Here is a 13,362-nt window from a genome sequence, read left to right on the forward strand (position 1 = left end):
GCTTAGGGTTGCTCCTTAAAGAATCATGTGGTGCTAGGGATAGAACCCAGGCTTCCCCCCATACAAAGCATGCCCTCAGTCCATTAAGCTTTTTCTTGACCCAACACCTTCTGTCACTTGAAGATGACATTTTGCATCTTCACTTTGCTTTAAAGACTTCCTTGGAAAGCCGTCTGTCGAATTCTAATCAGGAAACTGTTTTTTCCCCTGTGCAGAGCATTGTGCTGTATATAATCCACATTTCTCCTTTGTTAAATGATAAAGTGAGATGTAATAACACTTTAAATAAATTTAGTTGAGAGAAACTCTATTTGAATTAGGCATCACCAAATTGGATATGATTCTGACTGCTTTGGTGATGGAAACTGTAAGACAGACTTATATAAAGACAGTGCAGAAGTAAAGAAGGAAAATAATTTCACCTGTGAATCCTAAAGTCTAATTAGGTATTTGTGATGGGTTGTCTTTTGTTCTAATTGTCTCACCTTGACACATTGACAAGATGATATTTTGGCCTCCTTTCTCTTCAGCCACCACTGCTTTAGAACCATCTCAGTCTAATCATACCTTTATGGAACAAATTTTGTTGACTTTTGAGCCAAGCCTGGCAGTGCTTAGGGCTAACTCCTGGCTCTACACTCAGGGATTATTTCTGGTGATGCTTGGGGACCATATGGGATGCCAGGGATTGAACCCAGGTAGACCATGTGCAAGGCAAGTACCGTACCCGCTATAATATCCCTCTAACCCTATGGAATTAATTTTCCCCCAAATTTATTTTAGTTTTGTAAAGTTGTTCACAATAAGTTATTGCATTCAATATTCCAACACCGATCCCACCACCATTACACCTTCTAGTAGGTAGAGGACCTTGGTGCTGGGCCCTGTCTCTTCCTCCCAGTTGCTCCTTTGTTCTTTTCTAGCTTTTTCTTCTCTCAAGGTCCCCCATTATGTGTGGCCTCCGGCACAGAGTGTCAGTCATTTTTGTGCTTTCTGAACCTCTGTTACAGATCTTGTGTTTGTTATGCTATAAGAGTTCTGTCTCCAACCCAGTCTTGAATTTCATTACCAAGTTGTTTCCAGGTTCCAGGAAAAAGTGGTGGAGGGAACGTAAAGAAAACTCATGAAGGGGCTTGAGGGATAGTACAGTGGGTAGAGTTCTTGCCTTGGCGCGTGGCCAAACCAGGTTTGATCTCCAGCATCCCATAGGGTCCCCAAGCCCCACCAGGTACAGCACAAAAAATAAATAAAAAGAAAACTCATCGCATTTTATATGATTTTTCTCCTCATGACAATCCTATCAGGTAAAAGTTATTATTTTATACTTGTTTTTATTTGGGGGCAGGGGTCCTTCCAAATGGTGCTCATGTATTCCAGGGTCCCCAGTGATGATTTTTCAGCCAGTCGAGCTGATGGTTCAATGCAAGGGTCTGAGGGGGTAATGCTGCTTGGTCCCTGAGGTACTGGGAATAGGAGGGCCACCCAGCAGGCCTCGGGGCTTCCTGGGCTGCACTCAGTCATGTTCAGGGGCCATGTGATTGGTGCTAGAAATCAAATCTGGGTTAGGTGCAAGCTAGATTGGCAACCAGCCCCAGAAATAGTATTTTTATGTAGCATATGAGAGAATGCAGGCTCAAAGAGATCAGTTTACCCAAGGCTATAGAGCCATAAAATGGCTAATCGATGATTTGAATCCAAAACAATCTGGCCACAATCCCTGTGTTTACTCCTTGTTCTTTGCTCCATCCCAGGTGGCTGAGAAACTAGAGATGCTGAAGAAACAGTACGACGAGAAGCTGGCACAGAAGGAAGATCTCCGCAAGAAGTCTGAGGAGATGGAGCTGAAGCTGGAGCGAGCTGGGATGTTGGTGTCAGGGCTGGCTGGCGAGAAGGCCCGATGGGAGGAAACGGTTAAGGTGAGATCAGTTGTTCTCCCTGGCTCTCCTCCCTGCCTACCAGTTCCCAGAGCTCCTCTCACCTCTGGGTTGAGGAACTTTCAGGGGAGATGAGGACACATGGGTGTAGAATGGGGGATGGGAGTTTTACCCCTCATATTTGGTGACGGTGGTGAGAGAAAGACTGGTAGAGCAGTATCTTATCTGTCTATACACACACCATTAAGGATCTGGGTCTGTATTTAGGTAGGTCTTGAAAGCATGTGAAAACCAGTGAGCCTGACAGAAAGAGACCTGGGAATGTCTTGTCTCCCTGCAGTGACTCTGGCATCATGAAAGCTTAGGCCTTATCATCAGAAGATAAACACTGCCGTTAAAGATGAGGGATTAGAACCAGTTTAGAATTTTCAAAATGCAGATGTTTGGGGGTGGGAGGGAGACTTGTAGAATCTCTTTGATCTAGATAATGTCCCAAGGAGAAGCCTTCAAAGCATTTTCTGCTATCTCCCAGAACTGGGGGCCTGGGCAAGCTCATACCTTCCCTCTGTCCACTAGGGCCTGGAGGAGGACCTGGGATACCTGGTGGGTGACTGTCTCCTGGCGGCTGCCTTCCTGTCCTACATGGGCCCCTTCCTGACCAACTACCGGGATGAGATTGTCAACCAGATCTGGATGAGGAAGGTGAGGCAGCCTCAGCCAAGTCAGCTCTGGGGCTCTGAGATGGGAGCTTTGGGGAGTGAAAAGATATGGAGAAGCGGGGCTGGAGCAGTAGTACAGTGGGTAGAGCACTAGCCTTGCACACAGCCAGTAGAATTCGACCCCCAGCACTCATATGCTCCCCCAGCCCACCAGGAGTGATCCTGAGCACAGAGCCAAGAGTAAGCCCTGAAACTAGTTGGGTGTGACCCGAGTGCCTCTCGCCCCCCACATCAAGGCAAAACAGTGGGGCTGGAGTGATAGCACAGTGGATAGGGAGTTTGCCTTGCATACAGCTGACCCAGGTTTGATTCCCATCATCCCTTATGGTCCCCTGAGCACTGCCAGGAATAATTACTGAGTACGGAGCCAGGAGTAACCCCTGTGCATCGCCGGGTGTGACCCAGAAAAAAAAAGACAAAATAAAATTTCGAGATAAGAGGAGGGTTCCTGGGTCTCCTGGGCTCAGACCTCCAGGTTGAAATTTGGGGCTCTTCCACACCTACCCAGATCTGGGAGCTTCAGGTTCCCTACTCGCCTCGCTTCACCTTTGATAACTTCCTGTCCAATCCTACCAAAGTTCGGGACTGGAACATTCAAGGACTGCCCTCAGATGCCTTCTCCACTGAAAATGGCATCATTGTCACCCGTGGCAACAGGTAAGGATGCTCTGGGAGCAAAGGGCAAAAGGGCGGGCGGGGCTGTTTGCTGACACACTTCGTCCTCCAGGTGGGCCCTGATGATTGATCCTCAGGCCCAGGCCCTGAAGTGGATTAAGAACATGGAAGGAAACCAGGTAGGAGGCTAGAGACGCCTTTTTTTTTCATTCCCTCCTGCCTGACCCCAGATTCATTTGTTGTAGGTGATTGTGAGAAGCACACTACCTGGCACACTTTGTAGCTGTGGTGCGCACGCTTTTTTTCTCCCCAACTGTTTGCACATGTGCTTACCGGGGTTCTCACACAGGTTGTGGTGCTCACACCCGTGTTTACCAAGAGTCGCATGTCCTGGTCTTGGCACTCACATGTCTTTTCTTATGTGGTGCTTTTGGCAGGGCACACACCCTTTTGTAGTATTCTCACATGCAGTGAGAATACTTGCAGTATTGTAGTATTACTTGAGAGTACTTGTAGTATTCTCACATGCAGTGAGAATATTCTTGCCTGCAGAGCGGCTCCAGATGCCTTGCTGCACTGGGGACCAACACCAGCTCCCAGACTGTACTTAGCACAGTGATCCAACGTTGTTTGGAGGGTGCCGAGTCACTGTGCTATTCCTCAGCCACTTCTGTTCCTCGAGTGAGAGACTCTCTTTCCAGACCTGTTCCCTGCCGAGGCCCCGTCCCGCCCTTTGCCCTCTTGCTTCCCTCAGGGTTTCTTCCATTGTGTTACCTGGCTCTCTTCTAGGGTCTTCGAATCATCGACCTGCAGATGACCGATTACCTTCGAATCCTAGAAAAAGCCATCCAGTTCGGATATCCAGTGTTGCTCCAGAACGTGCAGGAATATCTGGACCCTTCACTCAACCCAGTGCTCAACAAATCGGTGGCTCGAATTGGTCAGGACCCGGACTCACCGTGGGCGTGGATTGCACAATAAACCCCAGGAGGACATGTAGAAAGCGAAGGGCTGACTTTGGGGCTCTGTCTTTTTCTTTCTATCCCTCTCTCTTCAGACAGCCGAGGGCTGGGGTCTTTGGAGCAGGCTGAGTCATTATCACTGGCTGTTGACTGGGGAATGGGACAGCACACAGCTGGTCACATGCGTCCTGGCCCTGTTCCTCCTGTGGGTATAGGTGGCCGGTTGCTGATACGCATTGCAGATAAGGAGGTGGAGTACAACCCCAACTTCCGTTTCTATATCACCACCAAGCTCTCCAACCCTCACTACAGTCCAGAGACCTCAGCCAAGACTACCATTGTCAACTTTGCTGTCAAAGAACAGGTGGTTGGGGATGGCGCCTACTGAAATGGTGGGGGGGGGGGGGGGGGCAAAAAGGGCTACACTGGCAGGACTGAGAAAAAGGATGTGATTGTGTTGGGGGTGAAGGGTCTGAAAGTTATATGAGAAGGGTAAAAGTCACCATAAGTGAGTGACATCTCACCTTGAGTTCTGGTGCCTCCAGGGTCTGGAAGCCCAACTGCTGGGCATTGTGGTCCGGAAGGAGCGGCCTGAGCTGGAGGAGCAGAAGGATTCGCTAGTTATCAATATCGCTGCTGGAAAGAGGAAGCTCAAGGAGCTAGAAGATGAGATCCTCCGGTGAGGCTGTACCCCACACACTTGTAAGAAGCAGGGGGTGGGGGACTGGAGGGATAGCACAGCGGGTAGGGCATTTGCCTTGCATGCGGCCAACCCGGGTTTGATTCCCAGCATCCCATATGATCCCCCAAGCACCGCCAGGAGTGATTCCTGAGTGCATGAGCCAGGAGTAACCCCTGTGCATCGCTGGGTATGACCCAAAAAGCAAAGCAAAACAAAACAAAAAAGAAGTGTGTAGGGGAGGGAGTGGGGGACTGATGGAGAGACTCTCCCCCTGCCCAGGACTCCCGACCCCCTGATCCTTGTGCCTCTTGGCTTCCTTCTAGGCTGCTAAACGAGGCCACAGGGTCCCTGCTAGATGACGTGCAGCTGGTGAACACCCTGCAGACCTCTAAGGTGACGGCCAGTGAAGTGACTGAGCAGCTGGAGACCAGTGAAACCACAGAGATCAACATTGACCTGGCCCGTGAGGTGTGCTCCCGGGTGCTCCTGACCTGAGGCCCCCTCCCCAAGCCCCTGCCTTCTGCCAATCTTCTCTCTGGCCCTGACTCTTTCTCCCTCTGCAGGCTTACCGGCCCTGTGCCCAGCGGGCATCCATACTGTTCTTTGTGCTCAATGACATGGGTCGTATCGACCCGATGTACCAGTTCTCACTGGATGCCTACATCGCCCTCTTTATCCTGAGCATCGACAAAAGTCATCGCAGCACCAAGTTGGAGGACCGTATTGACTACCTGAATGAATTCCACACCTATGCTGTTTACAGGTCTCAGGATTCTCCCCTTGGCCCTGGGCAGGAGGCCAAATGGTAGCTCGAATGCTTACTGCAGCGACTTCAGCATGCGAGCCTCCCACGCAGCCTGCCGCTGTGTTCGCCTTACCCTTCCCTGAGAGCCTCATCCGCTGTCACCGCAGGGCTTCCTAATCCCTGTTTCATATCTTTAGTGCCCCCTTGAGTACCACCTTTGTAGATATAATTGTCTACTCTGCTGGCACTTCTTAAATGGTAAAGTACCTACAGAATGCCAGGAATCTTGTTAAAATATTGGTTTTTATTCAATAGTTCTGGCCTAGGGCCTGAGTTTCTCCCAGTCTGTGGCTCCCAGTCTGTGGATCACAGGAGTAGCAAGAGTAGCGAGATACCTGACATCTCTACCTGGACACCCTACAGACCCCTCAAATTCACCTTGAAATTCAAGTTCACCTCAAGGTCCCTCCTTCACAGTCCTCACCCTTTGAAGGGACACCAGCACCCACTTTCCAGCACCCGAGGGAACAATTGGGAGTTATCCCTGACTTTTCCTAACCCCCCTTCTCAGACCAGCCACCAGGCTTTGTTCATGAATCTTTGTTTCCTCTCTGTTCGCCCATGACTGACTCTGCTTTCTGATCTTTCTTTCTGAAACGCTCTTCTTCTCCTAAGATGTCATCCTGCCTCTAACCTGTCTCTATCCTTCTTCAGTCTATTCTTCTGGAACAGCCCAGGGGTGGGAGGGTAGGAGGGAGGGGGCCTGCAAGTGCACCTTCTAACCAGCCCAGTCCTCAGTGGCCTGTCCTGTCTGCCCTCCCAGCTGCCTCAGTTTCCTCTGCCTTCACTGGCTGTCCAAGAAAGGCTCATATCCTTTTCTCTCCCGCTGCCTGTGCTTATATTCTGAGACCTTCTGGCCACCCCTCTCTTCCTCTTCTACGCCACTAATGGACCCCTTGACACCCCAGGAAAACTCCTCTCGGAAATCTCCCAGGTCTGCAGATAGGGTGGCTGGCTCTGCTCTGTGAGTCCTGAGCACACAGCATGGTACTCTCAGTTTCTCCATCCAGCCTCCCTACTCTGCCTTGTTTCCTTCAGGCCAGAGCCTGGGGTTTATTCTTTTTTATGTTGGCAGGACCTAGCAGAGTCCTGAAGGAGGGGGAACAGAGTAGGGGTACAAATTCTTTTTTTTTTCATGGAAATGAAAGACTGATTTCACCAAACTCACCTCCTCTGCCCAGGTCTGTTTAGATCAGGTGCTAATGAAAGTTCCCCTTCTCTGTATGACACTAGATTTGCATGATCTGCCCAGTAAGCGTGCATGTTGTTCCCTGCTCCCTCCTCTCTCCTCTCTCCTTCTCCCAGGTACACCTGCCGCACCCTTTTTGAACGCCACAAGCTACTGTTCAGTTTCCAGATGTGCGCTAAAATCTTGGAAACTGCGGGCAAACTCAACATGGATGAGTACAACTTCTTTCTGCGTGGGGGTGTGGTGAGTTGGATAGAGGACGCGCCTAATAGTGGACAGGTCAAGAGTGGGAGTGCAGGAAAATAGGTCCTGGACTCTAGCCCAGTAGGATGGCTGAGGAAAACTGCCGGGAGCAGACTCCCTGAAGTTATGGGCAGAGACTTGCCATATGCCTCTTTGCCTATGTTAAAGGTGGGATTTGGGGGATCCTCTCACCCACACTGGCATGATTTGCCACTGTAACTGCCTCTCCCACTGCTGCTTCCTGAGCCTGAAAATACGCTCCCCTCTGTTGTATGTGGTCTGTGCACTTAAATAGCACACCTACAGGGATTGGTCTACTTTAAATTCATGATCATGAACTTCAAAGGGTTCTATCCCCCTTAAAGCAGTCACACATTCAGGGCTGGAGTGATAGTACAGTGGGTAGGGCGTTTGCCTTGCACGCGGCCAACCTGAGTTCCATCCCCAGCATCCCATTTGGTCCCCTGAGCACCGCCAGGAGTAATTCCTGAGTGCAGAGCCAGGAGTAACCCCTGGGTGTGACCCAAAAAGCAAAATGAAAAAGAAAGAAAAAGCAGCCACACATCCCCTCCACGTTTCCCTGGGCCAGTCCCGCTCCCAGCCTTTTGAACACTTCTTTGCCTTGCTTCCAGGTCTCCCATCGCGATTTTAGCAAGAGCTTTGTCATGTCCCTTACACGCATTCTCTGAATGCAGCAACCCAGGGGCCCCCTCCCCCCATCACTGCTGGCTCCTCCCACTGGCTTCTTCACTCCAGCTGCACAGCCCACCTCAGGGCCTTTGCATTTACTGATCTTCTACAAGAAGACTATGCCTCTGGTGGACACTTGGCTCTCTCCTCTCTGTCAAGTCTTGGGTCAGTTCTCACCTCATTGAGACTGCTTGGCTTATTTGCCAGTTTACACACACTAACCCTAGCACTTCCACTGTCCTTTCTCCTCAGACTATCCTATTTTTCCACAGCACTGCCAAAAATTTTACTTGTTATGTTTTGGGTTCATTATCTGTCTTTCCACACTGAAAAATAAGCTTCAAGGGTAGACATTTTGGGTTTTTTTTTGGGGGGGGGTGTTGTAGCCTGAGAACCACTGCTGGTCACATGCAAGGCAAGCATCTTAATCCCTATACTATCACCCCGGATCCAAAGATAGAGATATTTTTCAAGCTCTGCATCCCATGAATTTAAACATGCAGTCAACCTGGGTTCTATCCCCCTTATCCTGTATGGACTTCTGAGCACCACCAGAAGTGGTTCCTGAGTACAGAGCCAGGAGTAAACCCTGAGCATCACTGGGTGTGGCCCCCAAACTACTATGACTACTAATTATAATAATAAAAAAACACATGATTAGTAAACAATTAAAAATTGTCAGATGGGGGCTGGGGAGGAGCTGGAGTCATAATACAGTGGGCAGGGCGCTTGTGTTGCATGTGGCCAGCCGGCATTCAATCCCTGGCACCCTCTCTATGGTCCCCAGAGCACTGCTAGGTGTGTCTCAAAAAAAAAAGTGTGTGTGGGAAAGATGAGGAAATAACTTGGCATGCAGGAGACACAGATTCAACCCATGTCACCACATGGTCTCCCAGAACTATTAGGGAGAAGGAGAGAGAGAGGGAGAGGGGAGAGGGGGAGAGAGGGAGAGAGAGAGAGAGAGAGAGAGAGAGAGAGAGAGAGAGAGAGGGAGAGAGAGAGAGAGAGAGAAAACTTGCTGCTTGTCTTAGGATGAAACCAATTGAGATCATTCAAGCGGAAGTAGGCGTCATTAACAACAGACAACCACCAGAGGGCACCAGCTTCCTAAATTTTAGCTAATACTGCTGCCCGGATGAGGCTCCTTCCTAGGTCTCCAGGTTTAGTTTTCTTGTAAAGTGGTTTCTAATCCACGTCCCATTTTTTTCATTCATTTCTTCATGCCGTTATATGTGAGTGTGCTCTTGGCTTTCACAGCATGACAAAATACAATTTTAGTGCCAGGAATTCGACCTAAGACCAGATACTCAGGAAGTATGTGCTTTTGAAATGTTCCCCATCTTTTCTCTCCTTCCCCCAGGTTCTGGATCGTGAGGGTCAGATGGATAACCCATGCACTACTTGGCTAGCAGATGCCTACTGGGATAACATCACTGAGTTAGACAAGCTCACCAACTTCCATGGCCTCATGAACTCCTTTGAACAGTACCCTCGGGACTGGCATCTGTGGTACACCAATTCCACCCCCGAGAAAGCTATGCTGCCAGGTGCCTCTGCTGCCTTCTCCTTCGCTCCATTTGCTCTTTCATTCTGCACTTCAGCTCCCACATTCCCAAGCAAGCACCCCTTGATTTTGTTTTTGTTTTGTTTTGCTTTTTGGGTCACACCCAGCGATGCACAGGGGTTACTCCTGGTTTATGCACTCGGGAGTTACTTCTGGTGGTGCTTGGGGGACCATGTGGGATGCTGGGAATCGAACCCGGGTCGGGCCGTGTACAAGACAGACGCCCTCCTTGCTGTGCTATCACTCCAGCCCCACCCCTTTATTTTGATTGCCTGTTCTGCCTCACTCTCTCCTCACTTGTCCCCAGGTGAGTGGGAGAATGCCTGCAACGAAATGCAGCGGATGCTCATCGTGCGCTCCCTACGCCAGGACCGGGTGTCCTTCTGTGTGACCTCCTTCATCGTCACCAACCTTGGCTCCCGCTTCATTGAACCTCCTGTGCTAAACATGAAGTTGGTAACTAAGTGGCTTGGCTTCCTCATCCACGTTGCCCTGACTCCTTCCTGGCTCCCTCTTTCTGTTCCAATGTACCATATGTTTCCCCAAACTCCCTTTCCCACCGTCTTACGTGGCCTTCTGTCAGGCCACCCCTGCCCTGTGCTTCTGGCAGGTGATGGAGGATTCAACCCCACGGACCCCACTGGTTTTCATCCTGTCCCCCGGTGTGGATCCCACTGGCGCCCTGCTCCAATTGGCAGAACACACAGGCATGGCCCAGAACTTCCACGCCCTGTCCCTGGGCCAGGGACAGGCCCCCATTGCTGCTCGGCTCCTCCGAGATGGTGTGCTCCATGGTGAGTGTCCACTCTGTCCTCCTGTCCCCATCATGACTTTTCAGAGCCTCCAGCCTGCCACATTGCTGAAACTGCAATCCTGCATGCCCAGAGAGCCTCCCCCCCACCACACACACACAAATCAGATAGACTTACAGAATGGTTCCCACTGAATCTCGTGTCTCCTTGCAGGACACTGGGTATTCCTGGCTAACTGCCACCTGTCACTGTCTTGGATGCCTCATCTGGACAAGCTGGTGGAGCAGCTTCAGGTGGAGGATCCTCACCCTTCCTTCCGCCTCTGGCTCAGCTCTAGCCCCCATCCAGACTTCCCTATCTCAATCCTGCAGGCCAGCATCAAGATCACCACAGAACCACCAAAGGTACAGGCAGTGCCAGCGCCAGCAGGGCCTCCTGTTTGCCCTTCTTCTTGCTACCATCAGAGAGGGCTTGGATTTAATACCGGGCTCTTTGATCCTACTCAATGCCTTTCAAAAACATTCTGGGGGTGGAGTGATAGTACAGCGGGTAGGGTTGACGTGGGTTCAATTCCCAGCATCCCATATGGTCCCCTGAGCACAGGCAGGAGTAATTCCTGAGTTCAGAAGTTCAGAGTCAGAAGTAACCCCTGTGCATTGCCAGGTGTGACCCAAAAAGAAAAAAAACCCATTCCACACATATTTATCTCCTATGTGTGCCAAATTCTTAGAATATAATATCTAACATTTTAAGCTGGAGAGAGGGTTGAATGCTGGCATGTCGGAGGCCTGGATTTGATCCCTGGCACTGCATGGGTCTCCCAGGTACCATTGGGTGTTACTATTCAAGCACTGCCAGGCATAGCCCCCAGACAAACATTTGCCAAGCACTGTTCTAAGTGCTTTATATTTATTTAACACACACAATCGCACATACATATATCCTATCAACTAAGTATTATTACCCCCATTTTACATATCAGAAAATGGAACAATTAGAGACTATATAGCCAGTTCATGGAATCTCCTCATCTCCCAACATTTCTTTACATTTTCTCTTTGTCATTTCCTGGACTCTGAGCTTCCTTTTTTTTACTTCCAACTCTTATTTTTTATCTCCACCATTAAAATGCAGTCAGTGGAACCAAAGAGCTAGCTCAAAGGGCTGAGTGCATGCTTTGTGCATGTAGAAGTTTGGTTTTGATCCCTGGCATCACCTGGTCCCCAGAGCACAGTTGGGAGCAACCCCTGAGCATAGAGCTATGGGTAGCTCCAAACTCCCAAAGTAAAATAAAAAAAAAAAAACACAATAGTACTCAACCTTTAATGTCTGATCATGTCACTAATTCTTATTCCCTTCCACCTACTTTTTTCTCCTTACCACTTGACTCCTGTAAGTGGTATGCAGTAGGTAGGCACTAAGGTTTCCCACAAGTAACTACTGTGTGAATGATGGCTGCGTTCTCAATGTCACTGGCCCCCTTAGGACAGTTGACACAGTTGACTGTCCCTTTCCTTGACTTACCTTTTACACAACGTTCCTATTTCTTCCTTTGTCTCTTGGGACATATATTTTACTTCTGTGTTATTCTGGTCTGTGGTTTGTAGCTCAAGACTAAGTTCTTTACCTCAAACATTTCTCACTCTACATTTCTTTCCTGCATTGTTTGACAGGGAAATTATTTTTTTCTTGGTTTCAGCTCCAATCCCAGTCTCTTGCTCCAGTATCACTCTTAGTTGAAGGCCTGAATTGCTCTCTGGTTACTAAGTACGTGGGCTCTTTAAACAGTCTATTCCACCTTAGATTATCTCCTCATCCTGTTTGTGCTAGTGGCACTTTTTTTAATGTTTAAAGTTGGTTTTATGCACCTTTAATTTTTTTTGCCCAATTAAAATATTCAGGGGTTAGGGAAGGTAGTACAAGGTTTAGGCATTTTCCTTGCTTGTGGCTGACCTGACTTGATCCCTGGTATTGCAAGGTCTAAACCCCTATCAGGAACGACCTGCTGACCTACTTGCGCAGAGCCAGGGGCTATCCCGAGCATGTGAATTTGTGTATGAGAGTGTGTGAATATGCGGTTTTGTGTATGAGTATGCATGTGAAAGAGGAGGAGGGAGCATTCTGTGTGGGAGAGAGGGAGGAAGAATGAGATAGAGGGTGGTTCAAAGCATAGGCAAGTGGAAGAAAGTCAACACATGAATCTGGGTAACACAAACATGAGTGCACTTGGCACTTTCGTTATTTTTGCAGCTTTTCTAAGTTTGAAATAATTCCCGAAATGAAATATTAGCAAAGCTTGGTCTCTCTGTTAGCCTCCAAAGAAATCCAGGTAGAACCTTGACTCTTCTACTTTCACTGATGGACTGGCCTCGGCAAGCAGCAGTTCACAGAAAGTTCCTCTGGGCTGAGCCAGGTAGGGTCCTCTCTCCTCTGGACCCTTTCCCACTGCAATCATGCTCTCTCTCTCTCTCTCTCTCTCTCTCTCTCTCTCTCTCTCTCTCTCCCACCCCCTCCCTACCTCCCCCACTTGTATTATGCAGACCCAAATAGTGCCTATCTCAAACCCACCCACCTTCCTGTTGTAAGTGCTTAACCAGTAGAGAACCCAATAGTCACCAAGGCATACGCCACTCTCAGATAAAGCAAACAAAAGGTTTTTAAATTAATTTTTAATTAATTATTATTTGGGGGCCACACCCAGCTGGATTCGGATCTTCTGGTTCTGCAGTCAAGGATCACTCCTGGTGGGATTCGGGGGACCATATGGGTTCTGGGGATCAAACCCAGGATGGTTGCAATCAAGGCAAGTGTGTTACCCACTGTACTATCTCATAGACCCCTAAAAATGAAAATCTTTATATTATGCTTGCTGGAAAGGTGGCTCAAATGACTTGGGTTCACACTTCGCCTGTGGGAACCCCATCATTCTTCAGCAGTAGCCTGCTGAGCACCACCAAGAGTGGTCCCCAAGTACCTTCATGTAGTCCCAAAATGTTTTGTTTGGGGGCCACACTCGGCTGTACTCGAGGCTTACTCCTGGCTCTGAGCTCAGAAATTAATCCTGGCGGACTGAGAGGACTCTATATGGTTCTGGGGATCAAACCCAGGTCAGCCATGTGCAAAGGCAAGAGCCTTACCCGCTGTACTAATCCTCTGGTCTTACATTCCCAATCTTAATCCTTTGTCAGATAGGTGTTTTATGGGTTGTCTTTTCACTGTGTATTTTGTGTGCTCGTGAGTAGAAATTCTGGGGCCGGAGCGATAGCA

General features: G+C 49.1%; 1 protein-coding gene across 1 annotated transcript in view; it reads left to right on the forward strand.

The window, feature by feature from the left end:
* DNAH2 (dynein axonemal heavy chain 2) overlaps positions 1-13,362 on the forward strand; it is a 149,350-nt gene that overhangs the window by 126,053 nt on the left and 9,935 nt on the right. The window contains exons 64-77 of the mRNA XM_056114802.1: positions 1,752-1,916; positions 2,451-2,576; positions 3,102-3,250; positions 3,321-3,387; positions 3,998-4,148; positions 4,386-4,534; positions 4,716-4,849; positions 5,176-5,320; positions 5,416-5,615; positions 6,963-7,089; positions 9,140-9,326; positions 9,651-9,799; positions 9,954-10,137; positions 10,309-10,499. Of these exons, the coding sequence (XP_055970777.1) occupies positions 1,752-1,916; positions 2,451-2,576; positions 3,102-3,250; positions 3,321-3,387; positions 3,998-4,148; positions 4,386-4,534; positions 4,716-4,849; positions 5,176-5,320; positions 5,416-5,615; positions 6,963-7,089; positions 9,140-9,326; positions 9,651-9,799; positions 9,954-10,137; positions 10,309-10,499 (2,124 nt within the window). The remainder of the gene's footprint in view (positions 1-1,751; positions 1,917-2,450; positions 2,577-3,101; positions 3,251-3,320; positions 3,388-3,997; positions 4,149-4,385; positions 4,535-4,715; positions 4,850-5,175; positions 5,321-5,415; positions 5,616-6,962; positions 7,090-9,139; positions 9,327-9,650; positions 9,800-9,953; positions 10,138-10,308; positions 10,500-13,362) is intronic.

The sequence above is a fragment of the Sorex fumeus genome, unplaced genomic scaffold, assembly GCF_029834395.1.
Source record: "Sorex fumeus unplaced genomic scaffold, SorFum_2.1 ptg000028l, whole genome shotgun sequence".
NCBI classification, from domain to species: Eukaryota; Metazoa; Chordata; class Mammalia; order Eulipotyphla; family Soricidae; genus Sorex; species Sorex fumeus.